The 24,883-nt window shown below is 37.8% G+C and overlaps 1 protein-coding gene and 1 non-coding gene across 3 annotated transcripts in view; both read left to right on the top strand.

The window, feature by feature from the left end:
- Positions 1-93: 93 nt before the first annotated feature.
- RNF170 (ring finger protein 170) overlaps positions 94-24,883 on the top strand; it is a 45,537-nt gene continuing 20,747 nt past the window's right edge. Inside the window, exons 1-2 of one of the 2 annotated variants that reach the window (XM_021681550.1) lie at positions 94-206; positions 6,233-6,376. In XM_021681550.1, coding sequence (XP_021537225.1) covers positions 6,240-6,376 — 137 coding nt within the window. In that variant the 5' untranslated portion in view covers positions 94-206; positions 6,233-6,239. Of the gene's footprint in view, positions 207-262; positions 490-6,232; positions 6,377-24,883 lie in introns of those variants that run through there. The other variant, XM_021681549.1, reaches the window with a different exon arrangement.
- On the top strand, positions 4,066-4,206 carry LOC123324086. The gene has a single exon (XR_006539604.1). It is a non-coding gene; the product is annotated as a U4 spliceosomal RNA (small nuclear RNA).

Raw genomic sequence — 24,883 nt, 5'->3', positions numbered from 1 at the left:
GCCCTGGCGGCGGCGGCGGGTCGTCTTCGCCTGTCCGCTCGAACCCTCACGGAAGCTCGGCAGTGCGCGTGCGCCAGTGTGCGCACTCCAAATTATAAAAAAGAGACAGCTAGTAGTTGCCCGGGAGGGGTGGCGGGGGCCGTGCCCGGAAATAATCTCTATTCTCAGTCACCGGGAATTGGCGAGGTATCCTCTGCGGTGGAGAGGTACGCGCCCCTCCCCCTCCCAGCCGGCGGGCCGCGGCCGGCCACGCCCACCCGGATCCGGGCCCGCGGGAGCCGCCGGCAGGGCTGCGGCGTGGGCGGGACTGCCCCGGGGTCGCCTTCGGGCTTCGCGGCGGGGGGAGTCGCTGCTTCGGACCCTGGGGCTCCGCCTTCCTTCAGGAAGCCCGGGGCTAAGCTCCAGAGTCGCCCAGCTCCCGCCCGGAATTCCGGAGACGGTGGAAGGGCCGACGTGGCGGGCGTCTCGCGGTTCTAGGTGCTTGGCCGGGTGAGGAGAGCCGGCCGTTCCTTCCTGGGTCGTGGGTGAGCGTCGACTCCCTGAAAACTTCGGCTACTTAAGTAGGGAGAGGGTGTGCGTCAGTTGTTAGCCCGTGAGGACCTCGGCAGTTCTAGGGCCTGTTTCTCCTAGTTCAGAGCTAGGGGTTGGCTTTCGTGTTTAATGGCTTGGTGGATGGTCCGCCAGCGAGCACCCACCTTTTTAGAGGCGTGGATTTCTGCAGGGATACCAATATATTTTTATATGATATGACATATGCAGAAAAGTGCATACAACGTACATGGTTAAAGAAAAATAATAACAAACACCCAGATAAAAACAAAAGAATACTGCCCATACCTCAGGAGTTCTACCCACACCTAGTGTTCCTTCCTGAGAACAATTCCCTCTCTAGACTGACTTTTATGATACTTTCCTGCTTTTCGTATAGCTTTACTGTCTGTATATGCATGCCTAAACAATACAGTTTTACTTTGCTTGTTTTTGAACTTTTGTGAATGGGGTCAGTGTATTTTATGGCTTTGAATTTGTAGTAAATTTGTGTGTATCTGTAGGTCATTTTTATTGCTGTCTAGTATTCCATTGTATGATTATAACAGCGTATCCATTCTGTTAATGGACATTTTGTTCCAGTTTGGGGCTACTAAAAACAGTGCTGTAAGCATTCTTAAACCTGGATACTAGTGCAAATGTGTAGGGGGTTTCTTTAGGATACATACCTTGGAGTCCTAGGAGAATTGTTGAATCCAAGTATACATAACTTTACCAGGTAATGCCAAACTTACTTGGAGTGCAGCAAACTTAACTTCCTAGAGCACATCTTTACTTTGGTTTGCGAGTCCCTGGAGACCCCCCTTTTCCCATTAGGAGTAGGTTTTGTCATTGAGCACTCAGAATTGGAGTGAGTTTTTAACGATGCCTTACAGAGTACCAATTAACAGTTCACATGTGATGAATGTATCATTTTGTAAATGTAAAAAAAATCTTACCTAGAGTCTTCTCAATGGTCTTTTAAAAAATTATATTCTTCCCTCCACCAAGGGCAGAGAAATCTTTAGAAATGATAAATGTGTCTCACCTGCCTTTGTTTCCTCTGTTGGTGCTTCTGGATCTGTCAAACCAGAGTTCCTACATTCCATACTAGGTTGTTTCTGTAGAACCCTTAGCACTTTAATGACCATTACCCTTGTTAGGCACGTAAAATCAGTAAGTACATGTTACACTGACTTAAGCCTGACTCACCTGCAACTTGTCTTTGGAAGTGGAGAACAAGATGCTAGCCTTTTCTGGAGGGACTGTGGTGTAATGAACACCTTCACTCCAGCTGTTCAGGTTTTCGAGGCTTTGACACAAATGACCTAAGCCTCCCTTTTCAGTCTTGACTGCTCACTCATAGTGCATTTATGTATGATACTGCAGTGTTCTTGAGATTTCATTTGTGGCTCCAATTACCCTCAATGAAGGAAATTATATTAAAAGCTTCTTGGATGTAATTGTCTGCGGAAGTCATGTGATCATCATGTTTTATGTGAACTTGGGTAAAAAGACTGAGTTTCTCCTTTGGAAGTTACAGAATTTCTATATTTCCCTTATTATTTTTTTCCTGAAAGTTTTGGAAAAGACCAAGGAGAGAGGTGAGTGCAACTTGTCTTAGCCGTCTCCTTACTCTAGTTAGTTGGAGACTAGGTCTCATCTATAGCTATTTATCAGACTTATTTATTTATTTTTAAAGCTGTTTACCAGATTTAAATAAACACGGTAGTGCCCTGCGTGGCAATGTTCCCAAGTTTATGCTGTCTTCCCAGGGAATACCTACTTATAGCTTTGATTAAAGAGAATTTGAGATGCAACATAGTGCAGCAATGGGGAAGGCACGGCTAAGTTTTATAATGGTTCTTGACAGTTGTTAATAATAGTAATCAAGGGGTGCCTGGCTGGCTCAGTTTGTTGGGCATGTGACTCTTGATCTTGGGGTTGTAAGTTTGAGGCCCATGTTGGGTGTAGAGATTACTAATTTTTTATAGATTTTATTTTTTAAAGTCATCAAAATATTATAGTTTCCATTTACTGAGAGCCTATATGATGTGCCAAGCAATATGCTAAATACCTTCATTATCTCGTTATAGTCTCCATAAAACAAAGAGCTTTTTTGGGGGGGGTCCAAACAAATGGGCATTTGAGGGGTGCCTGGCTGGCTTATTAGGTAGAGCACGCGACTCTTGATCTCGGTGTTGTGATTTCGAGCCCACATTGGGTGTGGAGGTTACTTAAAAGTGGGCATTTGGTGTGGTTAAAATTCATTTTATGTATTTTACATATGAAGAAGCTGAGATGCAAACTACCTAAATACACAGTTGTCTGCCTCCAAAGCTTATGCTTCTCTGACATACTAAGCTACTCCTCAATAAGGCTTAGCTAGTTAGTAGCAAACCAAAGCTAGAAACCAGTTCACTTCAGCCTTCTATCAGTTACACCACACAGTTTGCAAGATCTGTGGTGTTTTATTTCTGTGAATCTCAAATAGTAAAAATGAAGTCCTGGTAACTCTTATTTTCATAATTGTAATGGGGGAAGGAACTTAAGAAATCCTCAAGCCCAGTTTTTACATTTTGCAGAAAATGGAAGTCCTTAGAGATTAAGCGAGGACACAGTTGTGGTAGTAGAACTGGAACTAAAATCTGGGCTGTTAATGTCCAAGCAGGCTTGAGTTGAGAGTCTGTGCTATTGGGCAAAACCATCAGCACAGTTCTGGTCTAGACAAGACCTGACTGTGTAATGCACAAGTTGGAGAACTGAAGTTCAGATTGAAAAGACTGACTTTTCAAGATTGAGGTATTATGTCGTCTCACGTAGAAAATTTTCTTTTTATCGTTTATCCTCTGTAATCTTAGATCAGCATCTTACCCAATTTTTGAGCTATTAACTCCTACAGTTCCATTTTAAAACTATGATTACAAGAAAAACTGCTAGTGGAAGTTGAGCTATTGGAAGCCCCCAACAAGGTCAGTCATTAGTAGTTCCTCTTGTGAGAGCTCTGGGTTTAGCTGGGGTTTCCATGTGACAGGAAAATGCACCTGACCTCTCTGTTCCTCTCAGAAATTTATCAGCAGCCTCTTCCCCTCCTCCCCTCTCTCTTCCCAAACACTTTCTTTGGGGATACCAGAATTTGTGGAAGTAAAAAATAACTCTCTTCATTTCAATAACATTGGGAACTTTTGCTATAAAATGATGCAAATAACATTATATGGCTCTGCAATACTTAGAGCATCCTGGATCTCTGAGCTCTTGGAACTGTGCTTGAAGCAATATCATAAGCAATATCTTATTTGCAAAGAAGTTAAGTATACAGCAGAATGAAAAAACATAATTTGTACAGTGGAATTTACATTACCATTAATTACACTTGGAAGGACACAGAAACAAATGTAATCCATTAAAAAAAATACAAAGGAGTCTGGGGGAGAAAAAATAACTATCACCCTACCCTATTAGGTTCTTGACTGAGACTCCCCTGTAATAAAAGACATTAACAAGAAAAAAACAGAAGCTTAATCATTTGTATACTTCAGCTTTGCGCAGTGGCAGTATCGTAGCCAATGAGGTTTATCCGAGGCGCGATTATTGCTAATTGAAAACTTTTCCCAAATCATTTGTATACTTCAGTGTACATGGGAGGTACCCAGGAAAACTGAGTAACTCCAAAATGGCCCCAGCAGTCACATTAAATACCACCTTCAGCTAAAGACAAAAGAAAGATGTTGGGGGTGGGGGACACAGTTATGGGAAGTTACCAGGAAAAGCACAGTAAACAAGGGTAAAGTTGTTATGCAGATTTAAGTCCACGCCTTCTCCATTCATAACAGTCTCTAGGGATTTAGTCCTCCTGGTATTAAGAGGGAGATACCTTTACAAATGGAGATTTCCCTTGTAAATGTCTCTTTTACAGAAGGGTAAGGTCTGCTTGGGTTTCAGAACTTTTCCTTTGCTGTTTTAAAAAAAATAACCTGAAGTAATTCTTAAAACAAAAAGTCATTACTTTGGGGTGACAAATTCTGCTCCACTTCAGTAGTAAACTGCCTAAATTTATACCACTGGGAAATATCGTCACAACTCTGTGAAGTAATTAGATTCAGTAGAGACTGGAATTCTTGACACAAGGGGATAAGATTTTGGTTATCTTTTGTGCAGCTGCAAGTAGTTCTCACTGCCCTTAGGACTTTTGACACAGCTGTACAAAGCCTCTCCAATTTTAAAAGAGAAACCTGGGGCTCCTGGCTGGCTTAGTCATTGGAGCCTAAAACTCTTGATCTTGGGGTTGTGGGTTCGAGCCCCACGTTGGGTTTAGAGAGTACTTAAAATCTTAAAAAAAAATAAACAGAGGAAACCTGGTAAAAGAAACACCTAAATTTACTACACGGCCCACCCCTAGAGTATTTGAGGCTGTTTGTTCAGTTTCTGTTGGGTTCGTTTGACTATTCTTTTGAATGAAAATAATGAAGTTAGAGCTGCTTCTCTGAGTTTCCTGGTGTGTGGCCTTCATAATGGTTATTTGAAACCTATCATTAGAAAGTTCCTGATATATTAGACTATTACTATGTGTAAAGATGGAAATTGGCTTTGATCTGTTTGCTTAGGTTTCTTCCATAAGGTAATTTCCTTATTAGCTTCTTTCAAAGGTGTTAGACTTTCACAAAGTTTCCTCTTAACAGAGACTCGCTAGGTTAATGAATAAAACTTTTCAGTGCAATAAGTTACATAGATACAGAATTTTATTTTAATTATGAATAGTCATATATGTTTAAGTATTTCCTTTGTTTTCCTTTAGGTGTCTTATGAGACTAAATTTTTCTGTTTTGCAATATAAAAAATATGAATTACCTGTGATACTTGGATTCTGATGTGGTTGGGTTATTTCCCTTCATACCTATAGAAATTGGGTATTGCCATTTTTCTCAAGCTTAGTGTATGGGAAGGAGAATTTCATATCCTCCCTTTTCTCTTCATAAGGAAATGCAGCCTCAGAGTGATTCCATATTCCAGGCAGTTCAAAGAATTCTGAACCATAAGCTGAGCTTAGTTCCAGGTGAGGCTAATAGTTTTTCAAGCACCAGAATTTTCATTAATTCAACTAATCTTAGTATAGATTTAAATGTCCTGTAGCCTAAATGTGTTTTACTTTTCAAATTACTAACATTATAAGTAAGGTAAGTCATTTATATTTAAACATATATTTTTTAGGTCCTACTGTGTACAGAGCACTACACTAGATAATACAGGAATATTTACAGAAGAAGAAAATATATTGCCTTCCCTATCCATACATGGTACATTCCAGGACACTTTCAGTGCTGTGAGGGTGAAGAGGGATCTGATTCACTGGGAGAATTGATTTGGTATATAAGAATGAGAAGAGCAGTTGGCCATCAGGAATGTCTTTTTTTTCCTTAAGATTAAAGGAAGAGAGCTTGAAGAAGAAAGGGTATTTTTTAAAAATTTGTTTTTAAAAAATGTAAATAGATGATAAATTACAGTAATTGTTTACCTTAAAGGAGATAAAATTTTGTACTCCTCAAAATAATGTGTCTGGCAGATTTTAAAGAACTCAATAATGGGAGAGTCCCCACTAGAGTTGTACTTAATGCAACTTTATCTTATCTAAACTTTATACTTACCTAAATTAAGTATATCTTATTTTCACTGTGTCATTTGTAACCTTTGTTTATTTATCTTTTAGACTTGGAATGGCCAAATATCAAGGTGAAGTTCAAAGTTTGAAATTGGATGATGATTCAGTCATAGAAGGAGTAAGTGACCAAGTACTTGTGGCAGTTGTGGTCAGTTTCGCTTTGATTGCTACCCTGGTATATGCACTTTTCAGGTGAGACTAAAGGACAAAAGAATTGAAATAATGTATATTTGCAAGGGCCACTGCTTTCTGACTACTTATAGTAATTTTTAATACTTCATTTAAAATGAGTAATAGAGCTCGGTAACTGTGATGTGGAAATGTTGGGGTTGGAGCCTACAGCCAAGAAAAAATTCTTGAGATGTCTTCAGTGCCAAAAGGAGATTTTATTAAAGAATGGGGATAGGATCTGTGGGCAGAAAGAGCTGCACTGGGGTTGTGACGGGTGACTGATTATATACTTTCAAGTTGGGAAGGGGTTAGAGATAGCATAAGTCTCTAAAGAATTTTCTTTTTTAAGATTTATTTATTTTAGAGAAAGGGGGGGCGGTGTCCAGGGACAGAGGGAGAAGGAGAGAAGCAGAATCCCCGCTGAGTGCGGAGCCTTACATGGGTCTCAATCTCAAGATCCTGATATCATGACCTGAACTGAAACCAAGAGTCAGATGCTTAACTGACTGAGCCACCCAGGCACCCCTCTAAGGAATTTTGGAAGCAAGGTTTCCAGGACCTTGAGGGGGCTAAATATTGTTAGGAAAAAGTCATTTATTACTGTCTAATAAAATGTTAAGTCATGAGACCCTTCAGATGTATATCAGTGGGCCATATTCGTGGAGGATGATGGCTAACATGTATCTTGGGGTGGGGGTAGGGGTAGAGATAAAGGAAGTTTCCAAAGGAATTTTTATATGTTAAAGTAGACTTGCAGGACCCTGTGGGGTCAGGATAATGTTAAGCTGAGATTGCCTTTTGCACTTTGCAAAGTGTCAACACTGAGGCAGTTTAGTTCCTAGAGGAAGGTCACTCTACCTGTTTCAAGGACTTGTCAATGAGCTGTGGGCAGTAAGGAAATTTAATTTTTTCTTCTGCCTTTATTTCTCACATCAATTGTATATTTACTAAGGTATTTTATTTTTCATTAGGATCTAAATGCTACCATATATGTTCCTGTCATCAGCAGTCTCATGAGATAAAATTGAAATACCATATTTTGAATAAAATATTAATATTTTATATGGAAGTATCATAGTTTAAAAATGTAATTTTCATAATCGAATCCTCAATTTGTAGGTGATATAGATAATAAGTACAAGATATTTTCACTCTTTAACTAGAAAAACAGGCAAAAAAAAAGTTGGACAGAATGGAGGGAATTATTAAAGTTAAAACTACTGTTTTAGAATCAGGAATAATATTAAAGGCTCCAGGTGTTTATATATCGTTATGTAGAGACTAGGATATAAACTAGAAATTTAAGTGTTAACACATGGAGGTAAATAAAATTTTATATATATGTATGTATCATTGAAAACAAATAGAAAAAAGTATAAAACACAAAAAAGATTAATTTTAAAAATTACAAATCACATGAGCTTGCTATAAAATTATAGAAAAGATTTTTAAACATCAAAATTCTTAGATATGACACAAAATATGAGCAACGAAAGAAAAAAATAGATAAACTGGACTTCATCAAAATTCCCAACTTGCAGGCACCTGGGTGGCTCAGTCTGTTAAGCGTCTGCCTTCAGCTCAGGTCATGATCCCAGGATCCTGGGATGGAGCCCCACATTGGGCTCCCTGCTCAGCGGGGAGTCTCCTCCTCCTGCTCCTTCCCGCCTGTGCTCTCTCTCACTATCTCTGTCTCTCTCAAATAAATAAACAAAATATATAAAAAAAAAATCCCAACTTGCATGCTTCAAAGGACATCATCAAGAAAATGAAAAGGCAGGGGCCAAAAAAACCAACCTGGGTGGCCCAGTTGGTTAAGCATCTGCCTTCCACTCAGATCATGATCTCAGGGTCCTGGGATCAAGCCTCACATCGGCCTCCCTGGTCAGTGGATGTCTGCTTCTCCCTCTGCCCATTCCCCTGCTTGCACTCTCTCTCTCTGTGAAATAAAGTAAAAATTAAAAAAAAAAAAAGAAGAAAGAAAGAAAGAAAATGAAAAGGCAACCTGTAGAATGGGAGAAAATATTTCAAATCATCTATCTATATAGTACTTGTTTTTTGTTTTTAAGTAGGTTCTACACCCAGCATGGAGCCCAGCATGGGGTTTGAACTCATGACCCTGAGATCGAGACCTGAGCTGAGATGGGGTTGGACACTTAACCAACTGAGCCACCCGGGCACCCCCATCTATACAGCACTTGTATCTAGAATATATAAGGACCTCAAAACTCAATAATAAAAAGCCAAATAATGCAATTAATAGCCAAAGGATGTGCATACACATTCCTTCAAAGAAGATATGCAAATGGCCAATAGGAACATGAACTATGCTTGACGTTGTTAATCATCAGGGAAATGCAAATCAAAATCACGGTGAGATACAATTTCATACGACTAGAATGGTTCCAGCCAAAAAGTCAAATAATAATAGTTGTTGAGGATGTGAGAAGATTGGAATCCTCATACACTGATAGTGGAGATCTAAAATGATACAACCTCTTTCCTCAAATGATGAAATATAGAGTTACCATGTGATGTAGCAGTTTCACTCCTAGGTGTGTATATATATATATATATACCCATGAGAGATGGAAACACATCTCCACACAAAAACTTGTAAAAGAGGGGTTCCTGGGTGGCTCAGTCAGTTGTCTAACTCTTGATTTCGGCTCAGGTCATGATCTCAGGCTTGTAAGACTGAGCCTCGCATCAGGTTCCATGCTGGGTGTGGAACCTGCTTAAGATTCTCTTCACCCTCTCCCTCTGCCCCTCCCCCCCATCCTCTCTAAAAAAAACAAACCAAACAAAAAAAACAACACTTCTACAAGAATGTTCGTGGCAGCATTATTAATAACAGCCAAAAGGTGGAAACATCCCAAATATCCATCAACAAATGAATGGATAAACAAATGTGACATATACACAGAATGCAATATTTTTCGGCAATAAAAAAGAATAACATACTGACACATGCTACATCATAGATGAAACTTGAAAACATTATGCTAAGTGAAGTAAGTCAGATAAGGCCACATATATGAGTCTGTTCATATGAATGTCCAAAATAGGGAACTCTGTAGAGACAGGAAGCAGATTAGTGGACTGGACTGGAGTGGAAGATCAGGATATAGGGAATTATAGCTAAGGGGTACAGAGTTTCTTTTTGAATAATGGAAATATTCTAAAATTGTGCTGGTTACATATATGTGTGAATATGCTAAAAACCATTGAATTGTAAATTTTGAATGGGTAAATTGTGTGATATGTGAATTATATTTCAATAAAGCTGTTTAAAAAATGAGTCATGACTAGGCATGAGTATCTGCTCTTTATTAAGAATGAGATAGGGGCGCCTGGGTGGCTCAGTCGTTGGGCGTCTGCCTTCTGCTCGGGTCAGGATCCCGGGGTCCTGGGATTGAGCCCCGCGTCAGGCTCCCTGCTCGGCAGGAGGCCTGCTTCTTCCTCTCTCGCTCCCCCTGCTTGTGTTCCCTCTCTCGCTGTGTCTCTCTCTGTCAAATAAATAAAATCTTAAAAAAAAAAAAAAAAAAAAGAAAAAATGAGATAGATCTCGTGTGAACTCCACAAGGGGAGAAATTTTTATCTGGTTTGTTCGTGGATATATCCTCAGAGCCTAGAAGAGGGCCTGGCACACAATAAGCATTCAATAAGTATTAACTGAATGAACTCTTGATGTATATACCTATTTATAACCTGCCTCCATTTATCCTACTTTGTCTCCCATTCAATTTAATAAAAAAAATTTTTTTTTAAAGAATGAGATGCAGATATAACTTTATCATGTGGAAGTATCCATGATAAATTGTTGAGTGAGAACTGATGATTGAAAGACACATCACAAAACTATCAAGTAAACCGTACTGTTTAAAAATTATTTTTGATAAAATTAATTTTATTTAAAATTTTTTTCTTTTATTTTTCTAATTTTCCTGCTATGGATATTTATTACTTGTATAATAAAAGTGTTTTCCCCACAGACTAGAAAGATATGAAGCCCAAACCAAAAGTTGTTTTTTTTTGTTTTTTTTTTTTTTTTAAGATTTCATTTATTTATTTGACAGAGCACAAGTAGGCAGAGCAATAGGCAGAGGGAGAGGGAGAAGCAGGCTCCCTACTGAGCAGGGAGCCCAATGCGGGGCTCGATCCCAGGGTCCTGGGACCATGACCTGAGCCAAAGGCAGACGCTTAATGACTGAGCCACCCAGGTGCCCCCAAACCAAAAGTTTTATATTTAAAAAGGCAATTGTAATTCATCAGTCTTACACAATTACACAGAAACTGTAACAATTAAACAATAGCTTCCCATTCCCCCTCCTTCCATTTATCTCAGTGAATTAGTCAATTTTGGGTATCTCATAAAATGGAATCATAATATTTGTCCATTCGTGTCTGGCTTATTTCACATAGCATAATGCTTTCAAGGTCCGTCTACATTCTAGCATGTATCAGAATAGCATTCCTTTTTATAGCTAAATAATATTCCACTATGTATATACCACATTTTGTTTATCCATTTGTTTTTGATGGACATTTGAGTTGTTCCACCTTTTGGCTATTAGGAATGACACGACAGTGAACATTGGTGTACAAATACCCACTTTGAATTGGAATTGCTGGATCATATGGTAATTCTGTTTTTAACTTTTTGAGGAAACGCTGGTTTTCATAGCAGCTGGTCCATTTTACATTCCCACCGGCAGTGCACAGGGGTTCCAACTTTTCTGTATCTTTGCCAACACTTGCTACCTTCTATTTTTTTATAATTGTCATCCAAATGGGTGTGAGGTAGTATCTTATTGGAGGGTTTTTTTTTAAGATTTATTTATTATTTTAGAGAGAGAGCGTGCACGCACGAAAGCAGGAGGAGGGGTAATAAGGAGAGAGAATCCAGAAGCAGACTCCCCACTGAGTGCAGGCCAGATCCCAGGACCCCAAGATCATGACCTGAGCCAAAATCAAGAGTCAGCTGCTTAATGGGCTGAGCCACCCAGGCGCCCCTCTCATTGGAGTTTTGATTTGCATTTCACTCATGATGAATGAATTTGATCATTTCATATGCTTATTGACAATATGTATGTCTTCTTTGAAGAAGTCTATTCAAGTTCTTAGCCCATCTTTGAATTGGGGTGTTTACTTTCTATTTTTGAGTTATGAGAGTTTTTGTTTGTTTTTTTTAGTAGGCTCTACACCCAGTGTGGGGCTTGAACTCAAGACCCTGAGATCAAGAGTCTCTTGCTCTGCAGACTGAGCCAGCCAGGTGCCCCTGTGAGAGTTGTTTTTTTCATTGAAGTGCAGTTGACAACAAAAGTTATGAGAGTTCTTTATATATTCTGGTATTAGTCACGTATCAGCTGATTTACAGATGTTTTCTATTCTGTGAGTTGTCTTTTTACTCTCTTTGTAGTGTCCTTTAATGCACAAAGTTTCTAACTTTGATAAAGTCCAATTTATTTTTTCTTTTGTTGCTATGTTGTTGGGTGTCATATTTAAGAAATGATTGCCAAATCTAAGGTCACGAAGATTTTCCCCTGTGTTTTCTTCTAAGATTTTTGTAGTTTTAGCTCTTAAGTTTAGGTCTTTGATTGATTTTGAGTTAATTTTTGTATATGGTAGGAAGTAAGGGTCCTTCTTCATTCTTTTGCATGTAGATGTCCAGTTTTCCCAGTAGCATTTGTTCAAAAGACTACTCTTCCCCCATTGAATGGTCTTGGCATCCTTACCAAAAATAACTTGACCATTTATTTGCGTTTATTTCTGGACTCTGTGTTCTGTTCCATTGGTATATATGTTTGCCCTTAGGTCAGTACCATACCATTTTGATTACTATAGATTTGTAGTAAGTTTTGAAATCAGAAAGTGTGTGTCCTACAACATTGCTCTTTTGCAAGATTGTTTTAGCTATTTGGCGTCCATTGACATAACATAAATTTTAGGTTGGGTTTTTTCTTCTTTTTTTTTAGAGTAGATTTTTTTTTCCTAATTTTTATTTTTAATTGTAGTTGACATACAACACTAGTTTTAGGTATACAACATGGTAATTCAAAAATTATATGCATTATCAAATGCTTACCACAGTAAGTGAGGTTAGTTATTATCTGTCAACATATTAAATTGCAGTATTATTCACTGTATTTCCTATGCTGTATTTAACATCTTTGTGATTTATTTATTTTATAACGGAGAGTTTGTACCTCTTAATCCCTTTCACCTATTTTGCCCATCCCCTTCCCTTCTTATAACCATCGGTTTGTTTTCTGCATTTATGAGTCTGCTTCTGTTTGGGTTTTTTTGTTTGTTTGTTTGCTCATTTGTTTTTCAGATTCCAGATACAAGTAAAATCATACGGTGTTTTTGTCTTTCTCTGACTTATTTCACTTAGCGTGATACCAACTAGGTCCATCGATGTCATGAATGGCGAGATTTCATTCTCTACCCCTCCTAGATTTCATTCTTTCTTATGCTGAGTAATATTCCATTGTGTACATATATCACATCTTCTTAACAATTCATCTATAAAAGGACACTAGGTTGTTTCCGTATCTTGGCTATTGTAAATAATGCTGCAACCATTATAGGGGTGCATATATCTTTTTGAATTGGTGTTTTTTGTTTTTTGTTTTTTTATTCTTATGTTAATCCCCATACATTACATCATTAGTTTTAGATGTGAATTGGTGTTTTTGTTTTCTTTGGGTAATTCCCCAGAAGAGGAATTAACTAGATTATATGATATTTCTATTTTTAATTTTTTTAAAGTTAAAACTGCCATTTGATTTTCCACCAATAGTGCACAAAGATTTGCCTTTCTCCACATTCTGGCCAACACTTGTTATTTTTTGTCTTTTTGATAATAGTCATTCAGATAGGTGTGAGGTAATACCTCGTTGTAGTTTTGATTTGCATTTCCCTGATGATTAGTGACACTGAGCATCTTTTCAGGTGTCTGTTAACCATCTGGATGTTTTCTTTGGTAAAATGTCTATTCAGGTCCTTTCACCATTTATTTATCAGATTATTTGGGGTTGTTGTGATGCTGAGTTGTAGGAGTTCTTATATATTTTGGATATCAACCCCTTAGTGGATATATCATTTGCAAATATCTTCTCTTGGTCAATAGATTGCCTTATTACTTTGTTGATAGTATCCTTTGGTGTGCAAAAGCTTTTTAGTTTGATGCAGTCTCAATAGTTTATCTTTGCTTTTGTCTCCCTTGCTTGCGGAGACAGATCCAAAAAAATATTAAGGCTGTTGTCCAATACATACATACATACATACATACATACATACTTCCTATGTTTTTTTCTAGGAGTTTTATGGTTTCAGGTCCTAATTTAGGTCTTTAATCCATTTGAATTTACTTTTGTGTATGGTATACAGAAGTGGTCCAGTTTCAGTCATTTGCATGTAGGTGTACAGTTTTCCCAAGACCATTAATGAAGAGACTGTCTTTTTTCCCCATTGAATATTCTTGCTTCCTTTGTTATACATTAATTGGCCATATAAGCATGGGGTTATTTCTGGCTCTCTGTTCTGTTCTATTGATGTATGTGTCTACTTTTGTGTTGGTACCATACTGTATTGATTACTATAGCTTTGTAGTATATCTTGAAAACTGGGATTGTGATACCTCCAGCTTTTTTGTTCTTTCTCAAGTGTGCTTTGGCTATTGGTGGTCTTTTGTGGTTCCATACAAATTTTAAGATTATTTGTCTAGTTCTGTGAGAAATGCTGTTGGTATTTTCTTTTTTCAAAGATTTATGTATTTATTTTAGAGAGAAGGAGAGACAGAGATGAAGTGGGAGGAGGGGCAGAGGGAGAGAATCTTCAAGCAGACTCCCCACTGAGTGCAGAGCCTGATGCAGGGCTTGCTCTCATGACCCATGAGACCATGACCTGAGCCGAAACCAAGAGTCAGATACTTAACCAACTGAGACACGCAGGTGTACCAAAAATGTTGTTGGTATTTTCATAGGGATAACATTGAGTTTGTAGATTGCTTTGGGTAGTATGGACGTTTTAACAATGTTAATTCTTCCAGTGTATGAGTGTGGTATGCCTTTCCACTTGTTTTTGTTGTTTTTAGTTTATTTCATTGGTGTCTTACAGTTTTCAAAGTACAGGTCTTGAATCTCCTTGGTTAAATTTATCCCTATGTATTTTATTCATTTTGAGGCAATTGCAAATGGGATTGTTTTCTTAATTTCTCTTTCTGCTATTTCTTTATTAATGTATAGAAATGGAGCAGATTTTTGTATATTAATTTGGTATCCTGCAACTTTACTGAATTTATTTATTCTAATATTTTGGTGAAGTGTTTAGGGTTTTCAGTGTATACTATCATGTCATCTGCAAATCGTGACCATTTTACTTTTTCACCAATTTGGATGCATTTCATTTCTTTTTCTTGTTTGATTGCTGTAACTAGGACTTTAGTAGTGTGTTGAGTAAGTAGTGTGGCGAGGTTGGACATCCTTGTTTTGTTCCTGCTCTTAGAGGAAAGCTTTCCACTTTTCACCATTGACTAGGACATTAGCTGTGGGTTTTTCATATATGTTCTTTATTATGTTGAGGTATTTGCCCTCTAAACCCATTTTATTGAAAGTTTTTATCATGAATGGATGTTGAATTTTATCAAATGTTTTTCTGCATCTATTGAGATGATCATATGATTTTTATCCTTTAGTTAATGTGGTGTAACATATTGATTGAATTGTGGATATTGAACTGTCCTTGTTATCCTGGAATGAATCCCACTTGATCATAGTGAATGAACCATTTAATGTATTGTTGAATATGGTTTGCTAATATTTTGTTGAGTATTTTTGCATCTATGTTCATCAGGGATATTGGCCTGTAATTTCCTTTTTTTTTTTTTTTTAAATTGCCTCTTTGTTTAGTTTTGGTATCAGGACAATGATGGCCTCATAGAATACATTTGGAAGCATTTCTTCCTCTTCTATATTTTTAGAATAGTTTGAGAAGGATAAATATTAACTCTTCTTTAAGTGTTTCATAGAATTCACCTCTGAAGCCATCAAGTCCTGGACTTTTCTTTCTTGGTTGTGTTTTGATTATTGATTCAATTTCATTATTAGTCACTGGTTTGTTCAGATTTTCTATATTTTCATGATTCACTCTTGGAAAATTGTATATTTCTAGCAATTTATCCACTTGTAGTTCATCCACTTTGTTGGCATATAATTTTTTATAGTAGTTTCTTATAATCTTTTGTATTTCTGTAATGTTGACTGTAACTTCTCTTTCATTTCTTTTTTTTTTTTTTAAAGATTTTATTATTTGACAGAGAGAGACACAGCGAGAGAGGGAACACAAGCAGGGGGAATGGGAAGGGGAGAAGCAGGGTTCCCGCTGAGCAGGGAGCCCGATGTGGGGCTCGATCCCAGGACCCTGAGGTCATGACCTGAGCTGAAGACAGTCGCTTAACCAACTGAGCCACCCAGGCGCCCCTCTTTCATTTCTGATGTTCTTTATTTGAGTTCTCTTTTTTTCTTGATGAGTCTGGCTTAAGGTTTATCAATTTTGTTTATCTTTTCAAAGAACTAGCTGTTAGTTTTACTAATCTTTTCTTTCTGTTTTTTTGTTAAGTCTCTTTTTCATGTATTTCCACTCTGATCTTTATTATTTCTTTCCTTTTTCTAACTTTGGGCCTTGTTCATTCTTTTTCTAGTTTCTGAAGATGTAACATTAGATTGTTTATGAGAGTTTTCTTGTTTCTTGAGGCAGGTCTCTATTGCTATAAACATCTCTCTTAAAACAATTTTTGCTGGGTACCAAAGATTTTGAACCATTGTGTTTCAATTTTTTTTTCTCCAGGTTCTTTTTTATTTCCTCTTTGATTTCTTTGTTAACCTGTTGGTTGTCTAGTAGCATGTTGTTTTCCATCCACATGCTTGTATTGTTTCCAGTTTTTTTTTCTTGTAATTGATTTAGTTTCATGTAATTATGATTGGTAACAATGCTCAATAGGATTTCAATCTTCTTAAATCGATTGAGACTTATTTTGTGACCTGATGTGTGATCTATCCTGGAGAATGTTCCATGTGCACTTTAAAAGAATATTCTGGGGTGCCTGGGTGGCTCAGTTGGTTAAGCGACTGCCTTCGGCTCAGGTCATGATCCTGGAGTCCCGGGATCGAGTCCCGCATCAGGCTCCCTGCTCGGCGGGGAGTCTGCTTCTCCCTCTGACCCTTCCCCCTCTCATGTGCTCTCTCTCTCTCAAATAAATCAATATTTAAAAAAAAAAAAAAAAAAAAAAAAAAAGAATATTCTGCTCTTTTTGGAAGGAATGTTCTGTACTTAACTGTTAAGTCCATCTGGTCTAATGTGTCATTCAAAGCCATTGTTTCTTTATTGATTTTCTATCTGGATGATCTATCCATTAATGTAAGTGAGGTGTTAATTATTGTATTGCTATCAATTTCTCCCTTGATGTCTGTTAGTCATTGCTTTGTGTATTTAGGTGGTCCTATGTTGGGCACTTATAATTGTTATATCTTGTTTCTGGATTTATCCTTTTCATTATGTAATGTCCTTCTTTATCCCCTGTTACAATCATTGTTTTATTATTAAAGTCTACTTTATATGATATAAGTAGTGCTATCCCAACTTTTGTTTTTTCTCTTGCATGACATGTCTTTTTCCATCCGTTCACTTTTGGTTTATATGTGTGTTTAGGTCTGAAGTTAATTAGTATTCAATGGGTCTTCCTTTTTTTCGGGGGGGGTAGGTCTCAGGAGTAGAATTTAGTGATTCATCACTTCATATAACACCCAGTGCTCATCCCGACAAGTGCCCTCCTTAATGCCCATCACCCATTTAGTGCATCTCAATACCTTTCTCCCCTACAGCAACCCTCTGTTCACTACAGTTAAGAGTCTCTATGGCTTCCCTCCTTCTCTATTTTTATCTTAGTTTATTTTTCCTTCCTTTCTCCCATGTTCATCTGTTTTGTTTCTTAAATCCCACATATGAGGGAAATCATATGATATTTGTCTTTCTCTGACTGACTTATTTCACTTAGCATAATACACTCTAGTTCCATCCACATTGTTGCAAATGGCAAGATCTCATTGTCCTTTTTTTAAGATTTTATTTATTTATTTGAGAGAGAGAGAGTGCATGAGTAGTGGGGAGGGGCAGAGGAAGAAGGAGAAACAGACTCCCACCTGAGCAGGGAGCCTGACGCCGTGCTCATTTGCAGGACTCTGAGATCATGACCTGAGCCAGAGGCAGATGCTTAACTGACTGAGCCACCCAGGTGCCCCAAGATTTCATTCTTTTTGATGGCTGAGTAATACTCTGTAATACTGAGTAATACTCTGAGTAATACATTAAAAAAACATCTTCTTTATCCATTAATCAGTTGATAACATTTGGGCTCTTTTTCATAATTTGGCTTTTTTTTTTTTTAAGATTTTATTTATTTGAGAGAGGGAGAGGGAGAGAGAGCATGAGCAGAGGGGAGGGGGGAGAGGGAGAAGCAGACTCCCCACTGAGCAGGGAGCCTGATGTGAGACTTGATCCCAGCATCCTGGGATTATGACCTGAGCTGAAGGCAGATGCTTAACCAACTGAGCCACCCAGGTGCCCCTTGGCTATTGTTGATAGTGCTGCTATAAACATTGGAGTGCATGTGCCCCTTCAAATAAGCATTTTTGTATCCTTTGGATAAATACCTAGTAGTGCAATTGCTGGGTCATAGGTAGGCATCTTCCCTTTTTTATGCATTCAGTCACCCTATGACTTTTGATCCAAGAATTTTTTTTTAAGATTTTATTTGAGAGAGAGAGAGCATGAGCGGAGGGGAGGGGCAGAGGGAGATGGAGAAGCAGACTCCCCGCTGAGCAGGGAGCCCAATGCGGGGCTCCATCCCAGGACCCTGGGATCATGACCTGAGCCAAAGATAGACACTTAACCAACTGAGCCATATAGGCGCCCCAAGAATTCAGTTTATTTACATTTACAGTGATTATTGAATGCACCCAACATGCATAAAACAGTTAATACATAAAATACATAAAACAGTTAATAACAAACATAAAGAAAATAATCGATACTAATACAATAATAGGAGGGGACTTCACCACTCCACTTACATCAATGGACAGATCATCCATATAGAAATTCAACAAGGAAACAGGCACTTTGAATAACATACTGGGCCAGAGTGATTTAACAGACATGTTCAAAACATTCTGTACTAAAACAGCAGAATGTGTATATGGAACATTCTTCATAATAGATCACATATTAGGCCACAAAACAAGTCCCTCAACAAATTCAAAAAATCAAAGTCATATCATGTATCTTTTCTGGCCACAATGCTCTGAAACTAGGAATCAACCACAAAAAAAAATCTGGGGAGAACACAGATACATGGAGGTTAAATAATATGCTCCTAAACAATGAATGGGTCAACCTAGAAATCAAAGAAGAAATCAAAACTTACAAGGAAACAAATGAAAATGAAAACACAACAGTCCCAAATCTTTGGAATGCAGCAAATGTGGTTCTAAGAGGGAAGTTTGTCGCAATATAGGCCTACCTCAAGAAGCAAGAAAAACCTCAAATAACCTAACCTTATACCTAAAGGAGCTAGAAAAAGAGGAACAAGCAAAAACCCAATCCCAGTAAAAGGAAAAAAATAATAAAAATTAGAGTAGATATAAATGATAGAGAAAGTAACAGCAACAACCACCACCACAACAAAAACCCACTAGAACGTATCAATGAAACCAGGAGCTGGTTCTTTGAAAATATCAACAAAACTGATAAACCTATGGCAAGACTCATTAAAAAAAAAGAGATTGAGAGAGGATCCAAATAAAATCACTAAAGAGGAGAAGTAACAACCAACACCATAGATATACAAGCAATTAAAACAATATTATGAAAACCTAATTGGACAACCTAGAAAAAGTGGATAAATTCCTAGAAACATGTGACCTACAAAAACTAAAGCAGGAAGAAATAGAAAATTTGAACAGATTGATTACCAGCAATGAAATGAATCAGTAGTCAGGAAACTACCAAAAAACAAACATCCAGGAAGACAGCTTCAAAGGAGAATTCTGTCAAACAGTTAAAGAAATTAATACCTATTCTTCTCAAACTATTACAAAAAATACAAGAGGAAGGAAAACGTCCAAATTTATTCTGTGAGGCCAGTTATCACCCTGATACCAAACCAGAGAAAGATACCACAAAAAAAGAATACTGTAGGCTAATATCTCTCATGACTGTGGATTCAAAGATCCTCAACAAAATATTAGCAAACTAAATCCAACAATACATTAAAAAAATCATACACCATCATCAACTGGGATTTATTCCCAGGATGTAAATGTGGTTCAGTATTCATAAAACAATCATTGTGATATGTCACATCAATAAGAGGAAGGATAAAAACCATATGATCATTTCAACAGCCTTTAGAGCCTACTGGCTTCTCTGAAGTCTTAGGGCCATAAAAACTTGAGTGCCCTTTCCTATTCTGACTCACTTCCAGGGTTATGTGTTGCTCTTTAGCAAAACAGAAGAGCCTCTAGTACATTAGTACCTTTAGTGTTTCAAAGGGGGGTAGGGGAAGGCGTTGGTGCAAACATAAGGGCACAGGCTCAGAAAATAACATTTCAGCATTGTAAGAGAGGATAAAGACCATACAATCATTTCAGTAGATGCAGAAAAAGCATTTTACAAAGTACAACATCCATTCATGATAAAAGCCTTCAACAGAGTAGGTTAGAGGGAACATACCTCAACATAATAAAGGCCATATATGAGAAACCCATAGCTAATATCAATGGTGAAAAGCTGAGAGCTTTCCCCTAAGGTCTGGAATAAGATAAGGATGTCTACTCTTACCACTTTTATTCAACATGGTACTGAAAGTCCTAGCTACAACAATCAGACAAGAAAAAGATATGAAAGGAATCTAGATTTGTGAAGAAGAAGTAAAACTGTCACTATTTGCAGATGACATGAAACTATAGAAAACCCTAAAGACCATCAAAAAACTACTAGAACTGATAAATGAATTCAGTAAAGTTGCAGGATACAAAATCAGTGGACAAAAATCTGTTGCATTTCTATACAGTACTAATGATGTGATAGAAAGAGAAATTAAGAAACAGTCCCATTTACAATTGCACCAAAAACAATGAAATATCTAGGAATTTAACCAAAGAGGTGAAAGACGTGTACTCTGAAAACTATAAAACACTGAAGAAAGAAATTTAAGACAATGCAAAGAAAAGGAAAGACATTCCATGCTCATGAGTTAGAAGAACAAATATTGTTAAAATGACTACCAAAAGCAGTCTATATATTTATGCAATGTCTGTGAAAATACCAACAGCTTTTTTCACATAACTAGAACAAACCTAAAATTTGGAACCATGAAAGACCTCGAATAGCCAAAGCAGTCTTGAAAAACAAAACTGGAGGTATCACAATCCCAGACTTAAAGTTATATTACAAAGCAGTAGTAATCAAAACAGTATGATACCGGCATAAACATAGACACATAGAGTGGCACCTGGGTGGCTTAGTCAGTTGAGTGTCTGACTTTTTTTTTTTTAAGATTTTATTTATTTATTTCACAGAGAGAGATAGCGAGAGCAGGAACACAAGCAGGGGGAGTGGGAGAGGGAGAAGCAGGCTTCCCGCGGAGCAGGGAGCCCGATGCGGGGCTCGATCCCAGGACCCTGGGATCATGACCTGAGCTGAAGGCAGATGCTTAACAACTGAGCTACCTGGACACCCAGAGTGTCTGACTCTTGGTTTCAACTCAAGCCTTGGGCTCAGGGTCGTGAGTTAAAGCCCCGAGTTGGGCTCTACGCTGGGAGCCTCATTAAAAAAGAAAAAAATACATAGATCAATGGGACAGAATAGAAAACCCAGAAATACACCCATGCTTATATGGTCAATTAATCTTCAACAAAGCAGGCAAGAATATATAATGGGGGAAAGACAGTCTCTTTAATAATGGTGTTGATAAAACTGTACAGCTGCATGCAAAAGAATGAAAATGGACCACTTTCTGTCACTATACACAAAAATAAACTCAAAATGGATTAAAGACCTGAATGTGAGACCTGAAACCATAAAAAATCTAGAAGAGAGCATAGGCAGTGATTCCTCTGACATCAGCCATAGTAACATTTTTCTAAATTTGTCTCCTGAGGTAAGGGAAATAAAAGCAAAAATAAACTATTGGGACTACCTCAAAATAAAAAGCTTCTGCACAGCAAAGGAAACCATCAACAAAACAAAAAGACAGCCTACTGAATGGGCGAAGATACTCGGATATGATATATCTAATAAAGGGTTAGTATCCAAAATATATGAAGAACTTATACAACTCAACACCAAAAAAAACACAAATAATACAATTTAAAAATGGGCAGAAGATATGAACAGACATTTCTCCAAAGAAGACATCCAGATGGCCAAGAGACACATGAAAAGATGCTCAACATTACTAATCATCAGGGAAATGCAAATGAAAACCATGATGAGATGTCACCTCACACCTATCAGAATGGCTAAAATCAAAAACACAAGAAACAATAAGTGCTGGAAAGGATGTGGAGAAAAAGGAATCCTCGTGCACTGTTGGTGGGAATGGAAACTGGTGCAACCACTGTGGAAAACAGTATGGAGGTTCCTCAAAAAATTTAAAATAGAACTAGCCTGTGATTCAGGCTAGTAATCACTGTGCTGGGTATTTACCCCCAAAGTACAAAAGCACTAATGAACAGGATACATGTACCCCTATGTTTATCGCAGCATTATTTACAATAGCCCAATTATGGAAGCAGCCCAAGTGTCCATTGTTGGATGAATAAAGAAGATGTGGTATACATACACAATGGCATATTATTCAGCCGTAAAAAATAATGAAATCTTGTCATTTGCAACAATATGGATGGAGCTACAGAGTGTAATGCTATGTGAAATAAGTTGGAAAAAGACAAATACCTTATGATCTCACTCATATGGAATTTAAAACAATAGATGAGCAATGGAAAAAAAAAAGTGAGAAAGACAAACCAATGAGTCTTAACTATAGAGAGATGGTTACCAGAGGGGAGGTTGTTTAGAGGATGGGTAAAATAGGTGATGGGGATTAAAGAGTACACCTTACTATGATGAAAAAAATAATAAAAAGTAATTGTTGATAGGTCTGTAGATACTGCCATTTTGTCAGCTGTTCTCTGGTTGTTTTTGTTGTTCTTCTGTTTTCCTTTCTTTTGCTCTCTTCCCTTGTAATTTGATGATTTTTTTTAGTGTTTGCTTGGATTCTGTTCTCTTTATGTTTTGTGTATCTATTATGGGCTTTTGGTTTGTGGTTACTATGAGATTCATATATAACATTCTATGTATGTATAGCAGTCTATATTATGTTGAAGGTGCTTAAGTTCAAACACATTCTAAAAGTAGTACATTTTTGCTCCTTCCCCTGCATGTTTTAGGTACATGATGTCATATTTTACATCTATTTTGTGTATGTCTTTTTTTTTTAAGTAAGTTCTACACCTAACATGGAGCTTGAACTCATGACCCTGGGATCAAGATTCACATGCTCTGCTGGCTAAGCCAGCCAGGCGCCCTTATCGTGTGTGTGTGTGTGTGTGTGTGTGTGTGTGTCTCAACTAGTTTCTGTAGATATAATTGATTTTACTACTTTTGTATTTTAATCTTCATACTAGTTTTATGAATGATCTACTACCTTTACTGTATGTTTGCTTTACCAGTGAAATTTTTTCCTTTCATAATTTTGTTACTTATAGTTTTGACGTTTTCTTTTCTGCTTAAATCCATTTAACATTTCTTGTAAGGCTGGTTTAGTACTGATGAACTCCTTTAACTTTTGTTTGTCTGGGAAATTTTATATCTCCTTCAATTCTGAATGACAACTCTGGCTTTTTACTTTAGGAGTTTGAATATATCATACCAGTTATTTTTGGCCTGCAAAGTATCTGTGAAAAATCAGCTGATACCCTTATGGGGTTTCCCTTGTATATAACTATTTTATTTTCTCTTGCTGCTTTAATGATTTTCTCTTTAATTTTTGGCATTTTAGGGCACCTGGGTGGCTCAGTTGGTTAAGCGACTGCCTTCGGCTCAGGTCATGATCCTGGAGTCCCGGGATCGAGTCCCGCATCGGGCTCCCTGCTCAGCGGGGAGTCTGCTTCTCCCTCTGACCCTCTTCCCTCTCATGCTCTCTCTCATTCTCTCTCTCAAATAAATAAATAAAATCTTTAAAAAATAATAATAATAATTTTTGGCATTTTAATTATGTGTCTTGGTGTGAACCTTCTTGGGTTCATCTTTTTTGGGGCTCTCTGTGTTCACTAGGCTTGGATGTCTGTTTCCTTCCCCAATTTAGGGAAGTTTTCAGCTATTATTTCTTCAATAAGTTTTCTGCCACTTTGTCTTTTTCTTCTGCCTATAATGTGATTGTTAGTATGTTGTCATAGAGATCTCTGACCTTTCCTCATTTTTTAAAAATTCTTTTTTCTGGGTGTCTGGCTGGCTCAGTTGGTTAAAGGACTGCCTTTGGCTCAGGTCATGATCCGGGGGTCCTGGGTCGAGTCCCACATTGAACTCCCCCTGCTCTGCGGGGAGCCTGCTTCTTCCTCTCCCTCTGCCTGCCACTACCCCTGCTTGTGCGCTCTCTCTCTCTCTGTGTCAGATAAATAAAATCTTTTAAAAAAATAAAAATTCTTTTTTCTTTCTGTTTAGCTTGGGTGCTTTCCACTACCTTGTCTTCCAGTCATTGAGCTGTTCTTCTGCATCTTCTAATCTGTTGTTAATTCCCTCAAGTGTATTTTTTATTGCACTTATTGTATTTTTCAGCCTTTTTTTTTTTTAAGATTTTATTTATTTATTTGAGAGAGAGCTCGAGAGAGAGCAGAGAGCACAAACCGGGAGAGGGAAGGGACAGAGGGAGAGGGAGAAGCAGACTCCTCGCTGAGCAGGGAGCTGGAAGCAAGGCTCAATCCCAGGACCCCGAGATCATGACCTGAGCCAAAGGCAGACACTTAACCAACTGAGCTACCCAGGCACCCCTATTTTTCAGCTTTGGTTGGTTCTTTTTATATTTTATCTTGTGATGGTCTCACTGAGTTCATCCACTCTTCTCTCAAGTCCAGTGAACATGTTTATGACCATTACTTTGAACTCTTCGTTAGGTAGGTTACTTATCTCCATTGTGTTTGGTTTTTTTCTTCAGGTTTTGTCTTGTTCTTTTGTTTGGAACATAATCCTCTGTCCCCTCATTTTTTCTGATTTTCTGTGTTTGTTTCTATGTATTAAGTATGTCAGCTATGTCTTCTGGTCTTGAAGGTATTGATCTTATGTAGAAGGTGTCCTGTGGGGCCCAGTAGCACAGTCCTCCCTGGTCACTAGAATCAGGTGTTCCAGTGGTGTTCTCTGTGTAGGCTGCATGTGCCCTTCACTTGTTGCCTGGGCATGTGTATTGCT

Source organism: Neomonachus schauinslandi, chromosome 2 (genome assembly GCF_002201575.2).
Source record: "Neomonachus schauinslandi chromosome 2, ASM220157v2, whole genome shotgun sequence".
Lineage (NCBI taxonomy): Eukaryota > Metazoa > Chordata > Mammalia > Carnivora > Phocidae > Neomonachus > Neomonachus schauinslandi.
This window is presented reverse-complemented; position numbering and strand designations above follow the sequence as displayed.